This window comes from Arvicola amphibius, chromosome 10 (assembly GCF_903992535.2).
Source record: "Arvicola amphibius chromosome 10, mArvAmp1.2, whole genome shotgun sequence".
Classification (NCBI taxonomy): Eukaryota; Metazoa; Chordata; class Mammalia; order Rodentia; family Cricetidae; genus Arvicola; species Arvicola amphibius.
The window spans coordinates 38,753,499-38,778,006 of record NC_052056.1 but is presented as its reverse complement, the minus strand read 5'-3'; the positions used below and the strand labels follow the sequence as shown (position 1 = coordinate 38,778,006).

Below are 24,508 nucleotides of genomic sequence, written 5' to 3'. Positions count from 1 at the left end.
TGCAAAGAGAAGCTTCTTTAACCAAGGCCAAGGACAACCGTAGTCTATGGTAGAAACAAATATTTCAAAGACAGTTTGACAACATGTCCATTTACTAAAACAACAGAAATAAGGTCATACTCGAAGCCCATGACTCCCCCAGCTTTTGGACCTTTGACCAGGTACACAGTACTAATCATGAACTCTCTCCTGTGGAGTGGGTTTCAGGTCCAAGCAGGTACCATTTGCTTACTCCCATGGTAATAGTTCTGGAAATTGTCATGTAGAAAGCTGGGGGAGTAAAGTTAGTAACAATCTAAAGTTAGCTGTAGACCTTGTATGCTACAATACCAACTTACCAGACATCGTTGTACTTATAAAAGAATGGCACTACTACCATGGACTATCATTAGAAGTCATTTTATATTACATTTAAAAAATTTTTTAGAGCAGTATTATTGGGCATGATTCCACCTTTGTGGAGAACTTAAATCAAATCAGTTTTGGTTGGTTACTCCTACAAGCTTTGTGCCACCATTGCCTTGAAATAGTACACCTTCATAGATAAAGGGTTTGTAGCTGGCTTGATGTTTACATTTTTCTTTTGTTAGAATGCAGAGTACCTTCCTGTACCAAAGATGCTGAAATGTAGAGTAAAGGTTTATGTAGGTACCAGTTTGACATATCTATATTCAATGAGTTGTGCAGGTGTTATCTTCAGCAGTGGGGTCTTGCTGTCAGTTTGTGGAGAGCAACCTATAGTCTTGCAACAGTCTGGGTTGTTTGGGGGAATTTCTGTGGGACCCCGTTGGCCTACGATAACCCAATCCCAGTACTGAAAGTTTTATTTGGTGACAAAAGTTAGCCAATTGGGACTCTATCTCCCCATAACTCAGTGATTTCATTTAGGTAACCTTCATATATGTATATACTTCAGGAAGTTTCTGCGGTATTAGGTTTCATACTATCCCATAAAAGGTTCCTTATTTTACAGTCTCTCTCCCCTTATATCCTCCCACAATGTCCTCTTCCCTCGCCCCACTTGATCTTTCCATTCTGCCTCTGCTTTTATTTTCACTTCATACGTTTTCGTCTAAGTACTTGTGGTGGGGATGAAGTTTAGTGGTCGAGCGCTTAACATGCGAAAGACTCTAGGTTCAGAATAAAAAATTCAATGCCTAAGTTGTGTTTTTCTTCCATATTTTGTGCTTGCTCTTTACCTATAGTCTAAAATAATGTTTCCCAAATTCCTTCACTGTGTTGTTTACTATTTTAGGAGCTTGTTATTGTTCCTTTCTGCTGTGGTCAAATTCAAGTGTAGGTCTGGTCTTTAAAGTGATTCATTCTTACTTTCCCCCTAACTACTCAGCCTTTACCGATCAGGATATATTATATGAAAAAAAATCTATTTTCTATAAAAAAGGAAAAATAATGATACAATTAACAATTTGTACTTTGAATGAGTTGCTAAGTTTACCCATGTGTCATTAATTAAATGAGTTTCTCCTCACCATTTGTTGTTGTGAAACACCGTGCTCTTTGCAGCACTTCAGATTGGCAGAAAGAACTCTTGCACTGATAGCATGGCTTATTGGATAAAGGCACCTGCCACCAAGCCTAACAACCTGAGTTCAGTCTCCATAACCCATATGTATCTTTTAGCTTCTACAAAAATATTTTAAAATTTTTATGTATTTCTTTGAAAGAAATAAAAATTTACAAATGTTTTACTATTTAAAGAACCTTTAAATAGTATTTTAATTGTAGTATATTAATTATATTATACCTTTAAATAGTATGATGGTATAAATTTAAGACATTAGGCTTATTGTATATATTTTAGGTTAATACAATTATTTTATTTATATTAACAGAGTGTGTCATTATGGCATGTTGGAAGCCTGGAAAGGAAATTAATTTCTATCATTATTAACATCTCATTTTATAGATAATTATATTTTTAAAGTATTCAAATAAAATAATTTTTATGGTGCTAAAAAGAATGAAGTTAAAAAAAAAGAATGAAGTTTATAATGTTTATAAACATTTTAGGGCTTGATTATGAAAATTACTTCATGTTTTATCTTTGCAGAGTGACTCTAATATATTGTCTTTATCTATTAGTTTTCCAATCTTTGAAAATCCATACCCAATGGACATTCATGAGTCACCAGTCACATGCACAGCATATTTTGCCGATTGCCCTCCAGATTTGATTCTAGTACTCTATTCTATAGGAGTCAAGCATAAAAAGCAAGGATACAGTAATAAGGTAAAGTTTTTCTGTATTTGGATGTATGGTCACTTTATCTGACAGTTTGTTTTCGTTGTCGCCTTGTCTGATTGTGCACACAAGGTGACTCGAATGAGACTCCCGAGGCTGTGAGAGGACACTGTCAGGGATGTGACGAGTGAAATTCAGCTTCACGACTGTGGCCTAGCTCTGAGCCTATGCAGTTATAAATTTCCCGTCCACTACGTGTGTGATTGCATACTAAGATAAGCTTATCAGTCATGCTTATTTTGTACTACATATATAAAGTATCAGAGTCATAATAAGCACCCTTTGTTTCTTTTACATGGATCATATTTTAAGAAATTTGAGAATCAGTTCTTCCTAATTTATCATTTGAAAGATATAATTATTAAAATACTTGTTGCTAACATAATGAAATTTTTCTTTAAAGTATTTTAAATACAAGTATTTATAATTATCACAAACTTTCTAATATGGTTTATGTTATTGGCCCAGGATAACTAAAATGTACAATTCAAAGAAGCACTATTTACATACTCTTCTGGGTTAAATGGTACCACAATGGCTTGCTGGCAACAGATACTACATGGCATAAGGTGCAACATTGTATTTATCCAAATAAAAATACTTCTCTTTAATCCCAGCACTCGGGAGGCAGAGGCAGGCGGATCTCTGTGAGTTCGAGACCAGCCTGGTCTACAAGAGCTAGTTCCAGGACAGGCTCCAAAGCCATAGAGAAACCCTGTCTCGAAAAACCAAAAAAAAAAAAAAAAAAAAAAAAAAATACTTCTCTTACTGGTTTGTATAAGTGGTAATATTTGTTAAAATCTACTTTTAAAGGAGTTGTTATTCTGCATTTACAGATCTGTTTGTTTAATATCATGACAAGGCAGGCAGTAGAGTGGTGTCGTGCTTCAGCTCTTGGGTTTGGAGGTCAGCTCCTTCCCCAGTGGAAGCAACTGGAGTGGTCTAGGTGATAGGTGCCATTCTTGTATGTGAGGAGCTGCTCACCAATGGCCAGGAAATACCACTGGCAGATGAATTGTGGCAGGGCCGGCAGAGGTATCCTAGCAATCCTCACAAAGCTCAGGACATCTAGCTCCACAAAACAGTCCACAATGGAAACAAGCTGGATGCCAGTCCACCAACCTCATGGCCTTGATCATGTGCCCAGTGAGAAACTTACCACAGAATCTGCAGCATGGAGCAAACAGCATTTGGAAGTCATGCTTGCAGTACTGCTGGCCCTCAAACTCATACAAGAGCCAGAGGCATGGTGCACACACAAAGCATTGCTCATGGTAGAGTACCCCATTGCTGTTGATGACTTGCTCTATAAGGACAAACTGGGCCTGGCAGGGCTGGCACATGGCATCAGCCAAGTATTCAGACATGTTGCTTACCATTGTGGTGGCTGTGTGCCTGGCTCTGGTTGGCAATCCTAGCTGCCTTTAAGGTTTTCTGAAATACTGTCATTCATTATTAGTTTAGTTTCATGTACGGGAGGCCTGTGCCCTTTTGTGTCTCTCAACACTTTTCCTTGGTGTTTACCATTGCGAAGTTTGGCCATGATATACCTTGATGTGGATGTCTTGGGTTTTATTCCAATTTCTAGACTCTGTAAGTTCATTTTTTTTTTGTCAAATTGAAGACAACTATGCACTTGTTCTTTGGCTGTTTTGTAATGATGTGATATTAAATATTTTTATTATTTTATAACATTTAATTCTAAAACCTTAAGCATTTAAACTGGAAAAATTGAACTCCTATGTTTTCCTTGATGATCTACTTAGGAATGGCCAGTCAGTGGAGGAGCTTGGAATCTTGGAGCACAAACTTACCCAGAAATCATTATTACTGGGTAAGTCAGAAGTTTTCTAAGTTTTAAATTATAACAAATTATGTTATAAATTTTAAAACAATAAAAATATTTGTTTAGCCTTGACAATTCTATGAAATTCTATGCAGATGAATCATTTAAGTAAAAGTAAGAAGAATCTGAGAAATAGCTTTAATCCATAGTTCTTAACTTTAATGAGAGGAACAATCACTTTGCTGGAAAAAGAATTATAACAAAAGAATTACGCTTAGATTATCCTAACAGAAGGAAGTCATAGGAAAATGATGAGATGCACAGAGAATGCTTTGTTTGGAAATCATAGAGTACTGACTTCAGGGAAGTCTCTCCCTCACCAGTCGTGTCTGTTCCTGAGCGGGTATTGTGTTTTGTCTACCGTCTTTCTGTATCATTTGGAATAACCAAATGATTTTCTTATTTTGGATAATTAGGTTTTCATTCTGGATAATTAGAATTTGCCAACTGATTTTTATCAAAATGTTTGCTTGGTTTTACATTCCTAAGACTTTTTTGGTTATAAGGAATTACACTTTCTGTATCTCTCACTCATTCATATTTTCTTGATAAAATCTAGTAAGATATTGTTGAATCTTTTTTCTACAATATTTTTTTCTGGGTTTGGTTTCAGATAATTCTGACGTTCCCAAATATGTTGGGAAGTACTGTGGACTCTTTGTTTTGTAAATAAGTTTGTATATAATTGGTATAAATTATTAATCATGACAGTTTTAATCAGTTTAGGTATTTGCTTTTATATTTTTGATAAATATTCAAGTTATTTTTTATTAAATGTTAACCATTTTATTTTAAAATATTGTTCATTTCATAAGCTATTTTACTATTCACTATGATATGTATAATCTTCCAGAAAAAAATCAAAGATTTTTCTTTCTCTTGTCTTCAGAGTACAGTGTATATTTTTTGTTAATTGCTTTTAATGAGCTATACATTTTTTCCACTCCCCTCCCTTCCTTTCCTCTTCCCTTCTACCCTCTTCTATGATCCCCATACTCCCAATTTACTCAGGAAATCTTGTCTTTTCCCAATGTATCTTTTTAAAAAATCATTTTAAAGCTTAGAAATGGTTTGTCATATATCAATATTCATTACAATAATATTTTAATAATAATGATAGCAATAATAACTTAGTGTTGTATGTATTTAGAATGACTTTTATTTAATTTACTTTAATTAATATTAAGTTATTTTTATCTAGTCATGCTGATGGATCAATAAAATTTTGGGATGCCTCTGCAAGTAAGTTTAAGTTTATCTCCACTAAACAGAAAACATTTTGTTAATATTTATTCATGTCCATCTACCACTTTTTTAATTTGAAAAATTGCCATTTCAGAAATATATTAGCATAATTATAATTATATTGTTTTGATACAAAATTCATTTCCTGTATTTTAGATCAGCTTAAAGTATATCTACCTAACTGTATTCATTAATATTAAATAAACAAGACTATGGCCACTCTTTCAACAATCCTATGTAAAAAAAACAAATGTTACATCAGAAAAATAGCCAAGCTTTACTGGATTAATTGTTAAGGAATTCCCTCTGTGTCCTACATGCATGTTATACGACAAGTGCTTTTAGTCCTCCGTTCTCAGCTTCCATATTCAATTATATAATGTTCCATGAGAATCAAATTATTTGATAACATAAAATCTTTTAATTTTTGACATTTGGGTAATTTAAGGAATAACATGTGGTCAATGTGGTAACTTACCTAAGTCTTCATTTTACCCATATATGTCATTCACAAACCATGGTTGTAAGAAAAGTAAAAGAAATGCACATGTGTAAATACATGTCAAACTAAGAAAAATCTAAATGTAGCGTAATCAACTGATACTTAAATAAGAAATTGTAGAGGTTTATTTGAACTAGTGAATTTCAAGGGAGACTATATTTGTATGTGTTATTTATTTTTCAGACAGAATATTTTTAGGTAGCCTATTCTGGCCTCTACGACCCTCAAGCCTCAGCCAATCACTTTTTAGGATTACAATTACTCACCACCAGCCCAGGCAGAAAGATATTTTAAGGAATTAACAGCTAATCTGAACTTTGTTAGGTGGTTAAAACTCCAGTGGTTCGGCCGGGCGGTGGTGGCACATGCCTTTTATCCCAGCACTTGGGAGGCAGAGGCAGGCGGATCTCTGTGAGTTCGAGGCCAGCCTGGTCTACAAGAGCTAGTTCCAGGACAGGCTCTAAAAAAAGCTACAGAGAAACCCTGTCTCGAAAAACCAAAAAAAACCAAAAAACAAAAAACAAAAAACAAACAAACAAACAAAAACCCACCTCCAGTGGTTCTCAGCCTTCCTGGTGCCACGACTCTTTAGTATAGTTTCTCAAGTTGTGGTGACTTCCAACCATAAAATTATTTCATTGCTACTTCATAACTGTAATTTCCTACTGTTATGAATTGTAATATAAATATCTGATATGCAAGATATCTGATATGCAACCCGTGCAAAATCATCAATCAACCCCTTGAGTCACTGACTCACAGGTTGAGAACCACTTGCTTAGACATTTAGAATAGGAAGAGAAGAACAACCTAGCAATACTTTTAGTTTCTGAGAATGTATAGCCACTAGGCAAGAATCATGAAAATAGGAAATACAAGAAAACTGACTAATGTAGCAGGAGGCCTCTTGTTCGCCCCCAGCAGCTCAGACCCCAAATAACTATATTATTTAAATCACTGCTTGGCCAATCAGCTTATGAATATTTCTGGATTACTCTTATATCTTAAATTAACCCATTTCTATTAGTTTATATTTTACCAGGAGGCTTATGGCCTAACTGGCAAGGTTCCAGCTAGCAGCTCAGGTCTTTCCCCTCTGGCGGCTCCATGGCATCTCCTTGACTCTGCCTTCTTCCTCCCAGCATCAATTTAGTTTTCCCAACCTAGCTCTATTCTGCCTTATCACAGGCCAAAGCAGTTTCTTTATTCATGGACCAATAAAAGCAACACATATACAGGACTTCCCACACCAGACTAGTATGACACGAAGATGTTGTCTAACCTACAATTTCTGTTTCAGTGTTTACCAGCTATCTCAACGATGTCCTTTACAACAGCAACAACTAGAAAGGATCATGGTTTTTAATCTGGTCATATTTCAAGATCTTTAAGATGTAGCGTGAGCCCAAATATTTCCTGTCGCTGACAATGTTTAAAGTGCAGGCTAATTGTTTTATAGAATTGCTTTGGACTGGACTGAATACTGCTTCTCGTTAAAGCCAAGCTGTGCCCTCTCGCAGGAGCTTCTGGCTCTTGGACAACCATTCCCAGAGCAAGAATCTTTTGTTTTATATGGGGAATTCTGTTTTTATTGTGCCCTGAAGTGGAAATAACTTCCCCTGAGTAAATACTATTGAAAACCATCCACGAACCCAGTGTATACCTGACCCTTTCTAAACTAGAAACACCAGATGAAATCTTTCCTAAAACAAGTAAAGAATTCTGTCTAAAAAAATCTAGACTATTATATCAACCTCTTATCAGGCAATTGCAGATGTTGTTGTGAAAAAAACATGGCAACGTGCTACTTGGGAGAGGTTTGTGTTCTGATTTCCATTGTGAGCTTTTATAATTCCAATGCTCATACACACTTTTTCTCTTTCTCTTTATAATTTCCCTGTTGATAGTACTGACAAAGAGGGCCTGACCATGAGGGTTTGCTATGTACACAGGATTTGCCCTACTTGGGTTTTACTTTTGTAGGTTCAACAAATGTACTGACAAAACTTGAACAATGTCTAAGAATTAAAATCAAATTAGGAAATAACTGCATTTTAATATTTTATAGTGACTCTGCAGATGTTGTACAAGTTAAAAACTTCAAAAGTATTTGAAAAGCAGAAGGTAGGAGATGGCAAACAAGCGTGTGAAATTGTAGAGGAAGATCCATTTGCTGTGCAGATGGTTTACTGGTGTCCAGAGAGCAGAATATTTTGTGTATCAGGAGTCTCTGCGTATGTCATAATTTATAAATTCAGCAGACATGAAATTACAACAGAAATTGTGGTAAGTTACTTTGAGTTTAACTTTCCTATTTATAGTCACTAAAAGAAGGCAATTATGTATTTGAACTATTGCTTGGTATAGTTTTTAAGTAATCAAAACAGCATAAAATCTATATATTCTATAATATTTTAAATTACCATTACTTAATATATTAGAAACTAGTTTATTTCAAATTAACAGCTTTCTAATAAAACTTCAGTGTCAAAATGAACTTGTTATTCTAAAATTAATCTCACTACAAATTGAACATCATGTTCTCTTCAATTTTGTATCTACCTGACTGAATAGAGGCAATTCCTAAATATTAATTGTCAATATTATAATATCAGTATTATTCTTACTTATAAAGAAAAATTACTTATTATAGTGTATAACACATTTAAAGTATTATATAGGATATACTTAAACATGTATATGCATATATGCATATAATTAGATAGTGTAGAGTTTTGCTTTCTGTATATGTGTCAATTTAGTGTAGACTTTGTTCTTTTAAAAATGTAAATGCTTTATGTTTTCTTGGTAACTAGCTGTCATAAATGATTATTTCTCAACTATAATAAGGTTACTCTAGTTTTTTATATACTAAAATTTTATATGGTTAAAAATAATTATTACCAAATTTTTAATTTCTAAATTCACTACACAAAATTCTGATTATGCAAAATGATGATGTTACTATGAATTAATTACATCTAAGTTAATATTTCTATAATTTTTCTATATAATTTACCTTTTTAACCAGAATATAAAGATTATTTCATATAGGACTTTTTGTGTTTTTACATCAACTAAAATTAATGCTTCTTTTACTGTATACTGAAAGACTAGGGTTTGGGATCACAACTGTAATTTTACCATTGATAATCTGTGTGTATGTATCATTCTGAGCAATTAATAGGCAGTAATAGAATCTTGGTACAATATATTCTCATACATATATAATTTCTTGTGTAAAAATGGCAAATGAAACATAAAAGCGAAATGGAAATACTCAAGCTAATTTCATCAGATTTTTATAGTGGTGTTGTAGCAATCAGCACTGTGTATTAGTAAGTACTCAATAATAGATACTCAAACTGTCACTGCCAAAAAGGTCCTGGTAGTTTAGAGATTACTATTATAATAAGTTTGGAAATATTGCTGTGTTCATGCCATATGAATATTATCTTAATCTACTTTTAGATCTCAAAATGTGCATGCTACAATATAAATTAAATACCTTTTATAAATATATACACATATCTGTAAATTTCTTTCATTGGGATAACTCAATTTCTCCTTTTATTTTAATCATCTACCATATTATAACTTATGATAAGAAAATGTTTTAGTTAGTGTTTCAATTACTTTGATGAAACACCATGATCAAAAGCAACTTGGGGAGGAAACAATTTATTTCACTTACACTTCTAGATATTGTCGGTCACCAGAGAAGTCATGGCAAAAACTCACTCAAGCAGGGTGTGAACCTGGAGGCTAGAACTGATATAGACATAGTGAAGGCACACTGCTTACTGCCTTGCTCCCCAAGACTGAAGCATCCTGCTTTCTTATATAACTCAGGACCACCTTCCCAGAGTTGGCACCACCCACAGTGGGCTGAGCCCTCCCAGGTCAATCACTAAGAAAATACCCCAGGTTCTTGCCTACATGCCAATCTGTTGGGAGACATTTTCTCAGTAGAGGTTCCTTCTTCCAAAATGAGTTTAGTTTATTTCAGGTTGACAAAACAAGTTTGAGAAATCACAGGAATATTTATTATATAAGAATTTGTTTTCACTAGTAGGCTTGCTTATCAATTTGAGGAATTAAAATTATGGGGGTTTTTTTGGTCATTGTCATTGAATAGTTTATATAATTTACTACTAAATTCGGCTTAAAATAATTCTAAAAGTGTAAGTTATTGAATTTACTGGTCTAACATTTAAGAATAGTTTTAAAAACTCTCAAATATATTAATGTAGTTACTATTATTATTATAACTTAGACTAAATTAAAATCTGACTTTTTTTAGTCACTAGAGGTACGACTTCAGTGTGATGTTGAAGACATTATCACCCCCGAGCCAGAAACAAGTCCTCCATTTCCAGATCTCTCCTCTCAACTCCCCTCTTCAAGGAGTCTTTCCGGAAGCACCAATACTGTGTCTAGTGAAGGGGTGACGAAGGACAGCATTCCGTGCCTCAGGTAAGAACTACTACCAAGTGCCGAAGCATGTTCCTATGTTAATCGTAGAATTCTTGCACACTGTAACAGATAAAGTTATTAGTGTCTCTCGTTGTTAAATTAGTTATGAGAGCATCATTTTTTCTTTGAATAACTCTAACAAAAAGGGCACGCAGTGTTTTTATAATTCATTTGACTATTTATAGTTTCCCCAGAAGGATTCTAAAGAAAACATGACTCTGATAAAATGGGAAATTTAACAAGGCAAAACCCTGACCTGTTTTTCTAATTACTAATTGTTGTTAAATGTTTTACTCAGTACATCTAAGTTAAGCTTTAAAATAAAATTAAAAAGATTATTTTGTAAAGTTCATAGCAAAAATTATTTTACGTTTTGCTTTTCATTTATAAATTATTATTTTTATGTTGTCAAATAAATGTTTCTAGTATTAAATGCTGGGAGAATTCAGCCTAAGCAAGGATTTTTTTCTAAACTCCATATGACAATATATGTATCGATTACTTAAGAACTCTAGAAAGCTTGTTTTCTTATTTCTTATGCAAATCTGTATGGAAAATTTAGAGATAAGATTTCAACAACAAAAACTATACAATTAGCAGTAATCTTTAACTTTTTCCTACTTTTTAAAAGATTTTCAAAATGGAAATATAAGCATGAATTAATTGGATGAAAATTCTACAGGCAAAAAAATCATTAAATTTTAGTTACCAAAAGGTCTTTATTATTATTATTATTATTATTATTATTTTATTACTTATAAAAATACCAATCCAAATTTCCACTCCCTCCCCTCCTCCCACTCCCTCCACACACCCATTGAACACTCCCCTCCAATCCTAAGAGAGGATAAGTCACCCTGCCCTGTGGCAAGTACAAGGCCCTCTCTACTACATCTAAGTGAGGAAGATATACATCCTAAGAGAATAGGATCCCAAAAAGCCAGTACATTCAGTAGAGACAAATCCCACTGCCACTGCAAGTGGCCCCTCAGTCTGCCCCAACTGTCAACCACATTCAGAGGGACTAAATTGCCTCAGTGGGTGAACCCTTCATGGTCTTGAATTCCTTGCTCATACTCTCCCTCGTTCCACTCTTCAACTGGATCTTGGGAGCTCAATCAGGTGCTCCCATATGGTTCTCTGCCTCTGTTTCCATCAGTTGTTGAACAAATGTTCTATGGTGATATATAAGATAATCATCAGTCTGACTACAGGGCAAGGTCAGTTCAGGCACCCTCTCCTCTCTTGCTTAGGGTCTTAGCTGGGGTCATCCTTGTGGATTCCTGGGAATTTTTCTAGAGCAGATTTCTTGCTAACCCTATAATGGCTCCCTCAATCAAGATATCTCTTTCCTTGCTCTCATATCTGTTCTTACTCTATCTCGACTATCCCATTCCCTCAAGTTTTCCTCAACCCTCCCTTTCTCCTTTTCCTTCTACCACCTGCCCCCATGCTCCCAAATTTTGTCAGGCGATCTTATCTGTTTCCAATTTCCATGTGGGTCTATATATGTTTTTCACCTTATTACTTAGGTTCACCTTATTATTTATCTTCTCTGGGATCATATATAATATAATATAATACATAATAAGTTATATAATATAATATACAATATAATAGGTTCACTTTATTACTTAGCTTCTCTAGGATCATGAACTATAGGCTCAATGTCCTTTGTTTATAGCTGGTATCCACTTATGAGTGAGTACATACCATATTCGGTTTTTTTGGATATGAGTTACCTCAGTCAGTATAGTGTTTTCTAATTCCATCCATTTACATGCAAAATTCAAAATGACATTATTTTTTACCGCTGAATTATACTCTAACGTGTAAATGTGCCACACAGCAAAAAGCTCATAAGTTTATAAATATATTTGTTTGCATTTGTTTATTTGTGTGCTGTTGGGAGGAGGCCCACTTGTTGGTTCCTGGCCACCTGGAACCAAAATAACCACACAGAAACTACATTAATTAAAACATTGCTTGGCCCATTAGCTTTAACTTCTTATTGACTAACATATTAATTTAACCCATTTCTATTAATCTGTATATAGCCACATGACCAGTGGATTACTGGCAAAGTTTCAGCATGCCTGACTCTGGTGGTGGCTCTATCACTTCTCTCTGACTCTGCCTTCCTCCTCCCAGGCTATAGCCCTAGCCAGTTCTTTCTCATTAACAAGTAAAAGCAACACATTCACAGAAGGAGCTCTCACACCAGTGTGCATGTACAAACTCACTCCCCCAACACACACCCTGTTTCATACTTGTGAATGTCAAAGGACAACCTGTAGGAATCTATTCTTTCCTTCTACCTTGGTGGGTCATGGTGATGACGCTCAGGTCTTTCAGTTTTGATGGCAAGCACCTCTACTTGCTGAACTACCTTGCCAGCCCATTTCTGCCTTTAGTTTTCCTTCATACCACTTTACTTCATTTAAGTGAATTCAAAGAAAGTGAAAACCAATAAAATAGCAGAACATTTTAAATGTCACTGTAAACCTAATTGTTTCCTAAGGAGACCTATTACGAGAATACAAATCTTCTAACTACCTAGACATTTATAAAATGTAGAAGAATTTGAGATAGGGATGATGGAGGTAAAGCAGTGAAATAAAGGTCTGGTGTGAAGATGAAGTTAGCATTAACAATATGAACGTGTAATAGGGTTGACTTGAGAAGCACTTAATAACTCTCATCTGCATTCTTGCCCCAGTGTTATATATTTTGGAAGCATGATACTATGTAAATTCTTAAAGCACATGAGCATGCTAAAGCTTTATGTGCTAAAATTATGTTTTCTCTTTTTTCTAGTGTTAAAACACGGCCAGTGCGGATGCCGCCAGGTTATCAAGCAGATCTTGTTATTCAGTTGGTGTGGGTCGATGGTGAGCCTCCTCAGCAGATTACCAGCCTTGCTGTAAGCTCAGCATACGGAATGTAAGTGGTTAAACTTTCTTTCTGGTCAGTATGACAGAATTTTAAACAGTTTACAAATGTTTCTTTTAAAATATTAAGACTTAAGAGAGAAATTCCTTAGTTCAGTTTTTATTAGATTGACCATAGTATGATATATTAATAATTAAACTTATGCTATGATTATTTTATTTGTTTTCTTTTCCTTGATTTCATATTAGTGGCAATATTCCTATTTCAGATTTCTCTTTTTGGATTGATTTGGATTTTCTGCCTCTTTTTCCTTACTTTTCACTTTTGGGCACCTTCTTTTGACCAGTCTTGTAGAGATCACTTCTACTTTGTTTAATTGATAGTAGATCAGCCTGCAGAGCTTGGCTTCAGGGACACTTGCAAATAGAGCAAGTTTAGGCTTCTCATGAGAACTGACTCTTTCATTCTTCTTGGGTATTTCTGATCTCAGTTGTAAGGTACTTGAATGGTATAATCCATCCGCATTACTTGATGTGGAAAGGGCAGGTATTATTTTCTGCTCCAGTTACCTTGAAGATGGGTGAATTCAAGCAGTTTCAAGATACCCTTTTCAGAAGATTGACCTTCAAAGGCAAGAACTTAAAAGGTTGTGGAGACATGCCACTCAGTTCAGGAACTGAAGAGAATTAGAGTAAATCATTAGAGAAAACATTTTCTGTGTATAGGAATTTCCCTGAAGAGCATATGAGAATGACAGCTAGGGTGATTGCCTTATAGAACTTCGGTTGCAAAAAAAAAAAAATTCCCACCTCAAATTATCATCAAAGTGAATTCCACAAAATATTAAAAAATAAATATACTTATTATATAGAATCTTTCTGAGATTTATGAAAGATAAAGTCATACTTGTCTTATTTTGTGAGGTAACGTAAATTTGAGGACTTGAAAATGTTTTTATAAGAATGGAAAATTATGTCTATGACTTAAAAGCAATATGAATTAAAAATTCTACTAAAATATAAATAAATCTATCAAGAAAACTTATAAATTTTTTATAACCAAAGTTCAATTATAGTGGGAATATAGATAGTTTTATCGTTTTAAATGAATCAGTGCAATTTATCAAATTAACAGAATAAAGTAGAAAAATCATATGATTATATCAGGGATGCAAAAACAAAAAACATATGAGAAGCTGCCCATGCCCCAGCAGATAGAGTTGCCCCAGTCACATACTGGAAGTACTGAGTAGACTCAGAGGTTAAAACAGCATGGCCACTTAAAGTTGGGAAGAAATGGTAAGATAAATGGGAGAAGAATTAGAGTAAAGAGTATGAGGGATAGACTTGATCCAAACACATTGTATACATGTACAGAGTTCTCAAACAACAAAACACACACACACACGCAAATACACACACGATGATGTTCAATACCCATGGTGAGTTTTAAAAAAGCTTCTAGCTAAGAAATGAAGACAATTTTTTTCTTACTCTAATATGTTGCAACAAGCACTATACTTTATGTGACAATGATAGACATTTCACCTCTGAGTTTTAAAAATATAAAAGTTTACTTGGGCTGCTGTAATAAAACACCTTAGACTGGGTAATTTATATATAACCAAAGTATATTCCTCAGTTCTAGAGACTGGGAAATCTAAGATCAGGGCCTAAGCAGATTCAGTGTCTGACAAGCACTCACTCTTTTAGAAATGGCATCTAACTGCATTCTCATGTAGAAGATACAGCAAACAAGCTTTCTTTCCTCATAAGGGACCTGATCTCATCTGTGAGATGGATGTCCTCAAGACCTAAAGACTTCACATCTCAATACCTTTGGGTTTTACGTTGAACATCCTTGATAACATTCATTATAATTATTAATTGCCATGTGCCATTTAAGCTTATTGAGAAGCTAGCTCTGAGAAAAATGGTTGATGTGCTCTCTAATTTCAAGCCTAAGCATTTTTTTCTCCAAAATGCCCCTAGACAAGGGATAGGCTGGCTCAATAGCCTTGTGACATTGGAAAAAAGCAACCAGCAAAGGGCTCTGGAAACACTGTGTCCTTGAGAACAGCTAGGAAGAAAAACCATTTTCAACAGAGGCTTCTGCTAATTATCACTCTAAATGTCTTCAGTGGGAGTGAGAAGCCAGGAGCTCATCCAGAAAGAGGAAGTACAATCTGGAACTCCAGCTGACTGCCTCAGCTTCCTGAGTTGATGTCTGTCAGAGAAGCCCTAAACTTTATATTATCTTTGTTCTCTCAAGCGGGGTACTCCTGGATGTTTTCTTCTCGATGTTGTGAACTGAATTCATGGTGGTTCCATAATCTGTCTTATGCCTGTTTGTTCTTTAACTTCTGCTTGCTATGAACCTAATAAATTTACTAATTCAAAATTGGAAGTATTTCTATTGTAAGTCAATTTTAGCACGTAGGATACATGATTTGGGGGAGCTACAGAAATTCAGACCATAGCTTTTTGCTCCTAATTCCCCAAAATTCATATATTTATCACTTATAAAATAACCTTTATTCAACAACAGCACCAAAATTCTTAGCATTTAAGCATTAGTCTATAAGATTTCAGACTGAAGTTTCATCTAGATGTTATCTGAATAGATAGGTATAAGACTCAAAGTATGGTTCACTGAGAGGTCGACTCTACTACCTAAATGTTTCACTTACCTACCTAAAGTTATGATTCATGAGTCAAGCTCTTCTCTAGCCATGATCCTATGAAATTAAATGCTTCCAAAATAAAATGGCAATTATTTGTCCCACCATTCCAAAAGTCATAAATATTAAGTGGGGGAGCATACTATATTCCAACTAAAAACAAAATATGATGTGGAAACATTAAATCTGAACTCTGGTTAACAACTCGACTTCATATTCCACCTTTTGAACACAATGAAGCATAGTTGGGCCTGGAGGTTTAGAGTAACCTTGTTGCTGGTGGAGAATAGTTGGTATTGCAACTTTAATGGGCTGACATATCTCATACCTGAAACTCTCCTGTGGTAAGGTAGATAGTAGTATACTCTCTAGCAGGGAGATTACACTCCAGGAACCATTACCCTCATAGGTGCTTTCTTGCTCTTCTTTGTCAGTTTTCTGGCTAGGACCCAAAGCCCCTAGGGTGACTTCCTTAGAAATGTTGGTGAAGAGAGCAAACCCACGTTTTGAATTCGTGTGCCATCATGAATTGGATGTCATCAAGTTTTGTGTACTGAGTATTCCTCAGGGACAGTTACTATGTCCCACAATGCACCTGAGGCTACTGAAGTCATATGTGAAATTATACAAACCACTGTTAAAGAATATGAGTAGGAAAAACATACCACACACCAAGATTCCTTAGTCTTTTAATGTCCCTGTTGTGATGAGTACCATGTTCTAAACATTCACACTCTAGGACTGTGATGATTGTGTCGGCCCATTTATCTCAAAACTGCCTTTAGATCATTCTTCTAATATCTTGTTGTGATAGATCTGCTTACTTTGTGATTATAATTTTAAATGCAGTTTTCACACTTGGCTCGAAAAACAGAGAAACTATTCTTTTTTTTTAAGTTATCATTAACGTTAACATCTTAAAGTGTATTTCAAGATGGTTTAGAATGTATCACCCACATTTTTTATTTCTATATTTAAAACGTTTGTTTTTCCATTTTAATTAAAATACAGTAATCACACATATATATGGAATTAGTAATATTTCATTAGCTATATAAAATGTATTGTAGTCAAATCAAATTGGTGAGCATTTCTATCTTATTTATTTCCATTTGTCAACTTTTGCTTTTGTTTACTATTTCTTTTAGGCTCTAAATAGAAAAAATATTGCCTGAACCAATGTGTTTCCTTTGCATTCCAGTATTTTCAGAGTTTCAGGTTTTACACTTGGGTTTCTCATTTATTTTGAAGTAGTTTTAATACAGGCTGAAATGCAGTAGTTATTTCAGTATTCTAGGTGGATATCAAGTTTCCTCAGTACTATTTGTTGAACAGGCTGTCTTTTCTTCACTATAGATTTTCAGTTTCTTTGTTGACTGTTTAAGTTGTTTTTCCACCCTGAATACATGTACATTGACTTCTGAGATCCCTCTTTTGTTGGATGACATGTCACTTTATGTCAGGCTTATTTTGACCACTATGATTCTGTAGGATGTAAGATTCAGTACATCATTCTGTGCTTGTGGAGGCTAGATAAGGGTATCAGATACCTGAAACTGGAATTGCAGAAGTTGCTAGGAATTGACCCTGTATCCTCTGAGAGAGCAGTCAGTGCTCTTAGCTACTGAGCCCTCTCTTATATTGAAATATTATTGCAGCTAATACAGGTATTTTAATAATGTTAGTTCTTCCATTCTAAGAATCTAACAGGTCTTTCTACTTTCCTACTTTTGTGTATCTCTCTCTCTCTCTCTCTCTCTCTCTCTCTCTCTCTCTCTCTCTCTCTGTGTGTGTGTGTGTGTGTGTGTGTGTGAGGGAGGGAGGGAGGGAGGAAGGGAAGGAGGGAGGGAGGAAGGGAGGGAGGGAAGGAGAACACATGTATGTATGTATACGTGTCCAAATGCGTGAGGGCCCACCTGCACATGGAGACCAAGGGTTAACATGCCTTCTTCAATCACTCTTTACTGTATTTGCTGAGGCAGTCTTTCACAGATCCCAGAGATAGCCAGTTTAGCTAATAAGATTAGCCCATTTGTCCTGGGGATCTAGTCACTACCTCCAGAGCTCCTAGGTTATACACCCACTCAGCTTTTACGTGGGTGTTGAGGGTCTGAACTGCAGTTCTCATGCTTGCAGAGTCTTCTCTCTGGTCCAGAGAATGATCCATGATAGCTGTGCTTTGCTTTGAATAAGTGAGTTTATTAAGTATGTAGCAAATAGAAATAAAAGAAAAAACATGAAATACAAATAGATAGAAGTAACAGATGGATAGCAAAACATCAAATCAGTTTACAGAATACAGCAAAGGCTACAAGAATAGCCTGATTTGGGAGAGCAAACAAAAGTAGTATCATCAAATCAAGGACCTAGTAACATAAAGCACAAATCAGCTGGGGAAGTTGAAGCAGTCAGTACCAAGAGTTACAGGTTGAGTCTTCCTCTGGCTTCCTGTTCCTGCTTCAAGCATTGTTATACTGTGAGATAATAATAGTAACCTCTGTTGTTCTCAAGAGCACATGTTTTTGTTCTTGGACTATTTGCTTCTCTTTCCCCTTTACAGAGCCAGGGAGGAAGCCTTATCCAGGATAGGGACTTTACAGAATGCTTGACAAAAACATATTTGAGTCTGAGACAAGGGAGGGCCTCTATACTCCCGGAGTCTGCTTTTAACAAACTTAAACAACATATTACCAACTTACCAATATAATTGACTTTATACAGGGCAAGCAGTACATCTACTGAGCCATATTCCCAACCACCCCTTTGCAATTCCTTTAATGAAAGTTCTGTGGTTTTCATTGTAGAAGCCATTAACCTCCTTTATTGTTTCTTCTTAGAATTTTAAAATAGCTATTATGAACTGGATTGCTTTCATTATTGGTGTATAGAATAACAAAATTTATTATTCATGTATAGGATAACTAATGTCTTATTTCTATTAACTTTGTATCCTTGAAATTTATTGTATTTGGCACAAATGGGGTGATACTGTTTTGTTAGGGGTGAATATTGCCCGATTGGTCTTTTCTGAAAACAATTACAATACTCTTAAAGATGTGCCTTGCCAACTTCTAGGTGATTGTAGTTTCTAATCTTCTGTTTTTCTTTAGAATTTTCCACAGGCTATTGTTAAATCACAGATTGTGAAGGTTAGAGATTTTCACCTTACAAACTAGTAAATTAATCTGCCATGATTGTAGGAATTTGTGAAGAAATAACAGAAAGAGAAAAAGAACAGTTCTCTGGGTCAGAAACCAGGGTTTTTATCTACAACATCTTTTGAGCTCTATCCATTAGTTATCTTTCCATTATTATAAGGAAATATCTAAGATAATCAACTTAAGGAAAAAAAATTCACAGTTTGGAAGTTTCAGTCAATACTCTGTTTTGGGACTATGCCAAAGTGCCACATCTTTGTGGAGAGCATGTCATAGAGCAAATATTCTAATTTGCTAGTGACCAGGAAGTGAAAAAGAGGAAGAACAAGGACTTGATCCTACTCTTTCCTTCAAGAACATACAAACAACCTACGCCTCCCTCCTCCCCCAGGAGGGCCTACCTCTTAAAGTTTCCATTAGCACCCAGAAGTGCAAGCTTAAAATCAAGCCTTTACTATGTGAACCATTCAGGAACTTTCTGGTACAAGATAGTCTACCCCTGGATCAGAAAGGCTTATGTCTAGTTTACAATGAAAAATACATTCAGTCCATCACCAAGAAACACTCCCCCAAAGCTTAACCATTTCTGCAGTTTTCAAAAGTCCCAATTTAAAGTCTCCTCTGAAAAACTTAGTTGTAAACTTGTACAAATAATAATAATAAAGATAAGTTGTTGTAAGTCACCTTCTGGGGGTAACTTCTGCCATGGTCCAGTCACAGTGGGTTCATACATTCCAGGGTATGAGCGTGAGGATTGGTAATGTTAGGTGGGGGAACAGATGTAAGAAAGAAATACAGGATAATACTGGGAGGCTAACTCAGTGAATACTGAATGCTGAACTACCTCTGCCCTTATTTTTCATGTGCTTTTATACCCCAATGCAAAAAGGTGGAAGAAGGCAAAGACGGCTTTAACATGATACAAAGGACAACCATAACAGTTACTTGCTCCAATACTTGAGTCATCAAGCCACTAATTCCTGAGCAAAACATTTGATATTTGGGGCAGTGAACTCACCCTAGACCAAGTATCCTGCAGGCAGCCACTCCCTAAGTCAAACCTCCTATTTCAAAAGAAGGAGCCGAAGTTTGCTTGAATTCTCTGAGCTTTGGTCAAGATGGAGCAGATCTACCTCTATGGGCCATCTTAATGTCCAAACACCAAGTAACCACAGCCTAGGTCAGGATCTCTTGTTTTGTAGCCACACCTGTTGTCAACAACTTTGAAAGAGCAAAATAAGCTCAAACTCTCTGACCTTCAGATAAGATGGAATAAACTCACATTTTTGAGTTCCCACAATAAGTCACATACTTCCAAGAAACAAGAAACAGGATAAACATTCCCAGTTCAAGGAGATGTAATAAGAACATAAGAAAGGAAGGATTGAGTCAAAGCAAGACTTTTTAGCCAATAAAGAAAGCATTATAGTATAGGGCCAGTGCAGGCGCCCTCTCCTCAGCTGCTCAAGGAACAAGCTGGGGACATCTCCTTGGACACCTGGGAACCCCTCTAGAGTCCGGTCTCTTGCCAACCCTCAAATGGCTCCCTAGCCACTCTGATGAATATCTTGTATACCACCATAGAACCTTCATCTGGCGATTAATAAAGATAGAGACAGAGACCCACACTGGAGCACTGGACTGAGCTCCCAAGGTTCAAATGAGGAGCAGAAGGAGAGAGAACATGAGTAAGGAAGTCAATTCCGCGAGGGGTGTGCCCACCCACTGTGACGGTGGGGACGATCTAATGGGAACTCACCAAGACCAGCTGGACTGGGTCTGATGGAGCATGTGATCAAACCGGACACTCTGAACATGGCTTACATGGAGGGCTGACTGAGAAGCCAAGGACAATGGCACTGAGTTTTGATTCTACTCCATGTACTGGCTTTGTGGGAACCTAGTCTGTTTGGATGCGCACCTTCCTGGACCTGGATGGAGCGGGGAGGACCTTGGACTTCCCACAGGGCAGGGAACCCTGACTGCTCTTTGGACAGGAGACGAAGGGAAGGGGGGATGGGGGAGGGGAAGGGAAATGGGAGGTGGGGAGGAGGTGAAATTTGTAATAATAATAATAAAGAAAACATTAATTTCTATAGCTCTGTATTCAACACTGAGGATACTCAGGAGAGCTTTGGATGTTCCACCTCCTTGATTTAGCAATCCCAAATGGCCAAGTATAGTGGCTTTGGTTGTCATCTAGAGCTAGCAACAGAAGACTTCTTGGCATCCTTATTTTCCTTTGGTCTCAATAGATGCTTCAGCTTCACTTTCATAGATTCTTACATCATCCTGTTAGGAGATCATTACAGGGACTCTGACTTGGCCTTATGTTTGCCTTTCTGGGCTTTCCTCTTGATATCTTGGTGGAAGCCTCCAGGACTCTGTAACTCTTGTACTCTGTCTTCACACCCAGCACTGCTGGCCAACAAGATCTGCCATCATTGAGTTAATTTGGGCCTACTTCTACCATCCCTGCAGCAGCCTCTGGGTGGCTTGCCAGCTAAGTTTCTCCAATGGTTTTAGGTTAAGTGGTAACCTTTCTGTTCTAAAAGATTATGCCATACAAAAATCTTTGAAACTAATTTGGACTCGAATTTATATTTCTATATCTTGGAACCTATGCCAGATAGAGCCTTAACAATTCCTGAGATGTCCCCAAGGTATCATTCTTATTATTTTGGTAGCAAGCACTTGACTTTTTAAAAAATTATGTATTTTTATATTATATGTTAGGGTGTTTTGCCTACATGAATGTCTGTGGACTACATGTACACAGTCATGCAGAAGTCAGAAGAGGATGTTGGGTCCTCTAGAACCAGAGTTCCTGACAGTTTTTAGTCACCCTGTTGGTGCTGAGAACTGAACTTGGGTTCTTTGAAAGAGTAATAAGTGCTCTTAACCACTAAGTTATCTTTCCAGCCCCCCATTTGTTTTCTTTATAGACAGAAATCTCTTGAACAAGTAAGTCTAAATAAGCTGCATTTCTATCAAAACTGTAAGTTTAATCTGTCTGATTTTTTACATTTTGCTCCAAATTCTTATTTTAATTGGCTAAAAGCAACCATTGTCGCTGCCTTCTTGTTTTTCTGCCTTTAGATATTCTGCAATACAAACTGTCACATCTAAGACCATCACTATTAGCATCAGTTTTCCACAAAGTTTATTAGAAATAATAAAAAGGACATGGAAATAATATATCCAAAGTATTTGCCGCATCATGGCAAAAATAACCTCTCATCTACTTCTTCACAGAGTTTTTATTTCTGTCTGAAACCTCATTAGTGCCCTTTTGTTTTGTTTTATTTGGGGTTTGTATTGGTATTCTAGACTCTTTCTAATTTCCTTTAGTCTTGATAACTTCACTTAATGCATGTAATAAAATATGATCATATACCAACTCCCTCATTTTCCTCCTCAAACACTATGTTCTTCCCAACATGTCCCCCTCTCAAATTCATGTCTTTTATTATGTTTTATCATCATCATCGCTGTTTTGATAAGCCACTAAATTCAATTGCTGCTATTTATATGTGCAGAGTATGGGGCCATTCATTGCCATTCTGGACATTTAGCTCTCAGGAGAATTAATTACCCATTAAGCTCTTCTTACAGCACTGTAGGCTTTTCCTCAGACTGTGTGTTTTCCTATAATCATTTCTAGAGGTGTCTCCTTCTCATGTTGGATGCCGTCAGATCAAACGTCACTTATCTGTATTAGTGCTGTGTTTGTCAGCGCTTCGCTGTTGGAATGCCTGAGACAATCTGCTTTAAAGCATGGAAAGTGCAATGATATTATGCCTTCAGGGATTTCCTTCCACAGCCATTTGGCCATCTGCAGTCCATAAGCACCCCTCCTACCCTAGCACCTCAGAATTACTGATTTGTTAGTGTCCCTAGATTCCTCTATGTTCTATGTATGTGTATGTTAATAGCATATATTAATTTGTTTTATTTATATCTTGGTGCTCTTTGCTGCTGAAAAATACTTTAGTACATGGATAGACATTGTTTCCTGAAATATTTGTAGAATTTGGTATTTCTATCAGTAATATGAGTAGTTAATCAACTAGTTAATTAGTCAAATCATATTTCTCTTTTAATACATAGGAGACAGTAATGAACAAAAAAATGAGAAGAATTTTTTTTTATAAATCAAGCTGTATTTCTGTAAATCTACCTGATATCAAGCCCTAGTTATATGCCAAATGTAGTGGTGCACACCTTGTCTCCTGGGAGACAAAAGTAGAAAGATTATAGTTCAAGGAGTGCCTGGCTACCTAGGGAGTCCCTGTTCTAAAAATGAAGGAGGAGGAGAAAAGGAAGAAGAGGAGAGGAAGGAGGAGGAGGAAGAGGAAGAGGAGGAAGAAGAAACCAGAGGAAGGATAGGGGAAAGGGTTAAAAGGAAAAGAATATTATTAATTTGGAACAAAATAATCACAATCTTACTTGCAAAATCTATCTGACTGTTACCTAAGCATCTGTGTCTATTTAGTGTGTCTATTTCTTGACCCCTTTGTATAGGAAAAGAATTTATGTCATTCTATAAAACTATAAAATCAAGATAAAGACCATGTTTTTAATCACAGCTTAAATGGTAAAACTTGTAATGCTGAATGATTGCAATCCATCTCTATTGTTTGCAGTAATCAGTCATGGTTATTATATTCAATCTATCTATTCTATGTACAGTAGATTTATTTCCTGACTTTAAATTACTAATCACTGTCTCATGTCCCCAATCTTAGGTTATTTTCCTGTAATCTTATATATTTATCTTAAAGTTAAAATAATCATGCTTACAATACATTTTGGTTCTTTGTTTTTCCTCCTCTCAGAGTTGCATTTGGAAACTGCACTGGGTTGGTTGTGGTGGATTTCATACAGAAGACTGTACTATTAAGTATGGGAACAATTGACCTCTATCGATCAAGTGACCTGTACCAGCGACAGCCCCGGTCTCCTCGAAAAAACAAGCAGTTCATTGCAGGTAGGAGACAAACCAGATGGGCTTTGAACTCCAGGTGTTCACTTGTTTTCTTTCAGATTGTCTTCTTGCATGATGCCATTCAAATGCATGGAAACACTGACTCAACATGTAAACAAACTGGGAAAAAACAGCAATAAACTTTGAACAGGACTGAGCAGTGTTTAGAGTTCAGTTTGCTGTTGAAGTTAGGAAGCATCTTAAGTTTCTTAGGTTGGATTTCTAAGAAATAACAGAAAATAAGAACCTATTAATATAAAAATTGGGACTCTTGTTATGAAAAGCTGTTAAAAAATTTGGACTAAACAGTTTAACTTTCTCTAAAATGTCTCACTTCCTTCAAACACAGTTTAAGGTCATTATCACTTTTTATTTTTAAGTAGCTATAATGTGACCATCATCTTCATTTTTACTGATGATGACTAAATTGGACATATGTTTATAAACATAATAAATACC

General features: G+C 35.9%; 1 protein-coding gene across 4 annotated transcripts in view; it reads left to right on the top strand.

Moving 5' to 3' along the window:
- The window catches only part of Stxbp5l (syntaxin binding protein 5L), a 197,706-nt gene that overhangs the window by 117,738 nt on the left and 55,460 nt on the right, over nt 1–24,508 (top strand). For all 4 annotated transcript variants that reach the window (XM_038345561.1, XM_038345559.1, XM_038345560.1 and 1 more), the window contains exons 12-18: nt 2,104–2,251; nt 4,030–4,097; nt 5,311–5,351; nt 7,925–8,142; nt 10,160–10,332; nt 13,150–13,275; nt 23,901–24,052. In XM_038345561.1, coding sequence (XP_038201489.1) covers nt 2,104–2,251; nt 4,030–4,097; nt 5,311–5,351; nt 7,925–8,142; nt 10,160–10,332; nt 13,150–13,275; nt 23,901–24,052 — 926 coding nt within the window. The remainder of the gene's footprint in view (nt 1–2,103; nt 2,252–4,029; nt 4,098–5,310; nt 5,352–7,924; nt 8,143–10,159; nt 10,333–13,149; nt 13,276–23,900; nt 24,053–24,508) is intronic.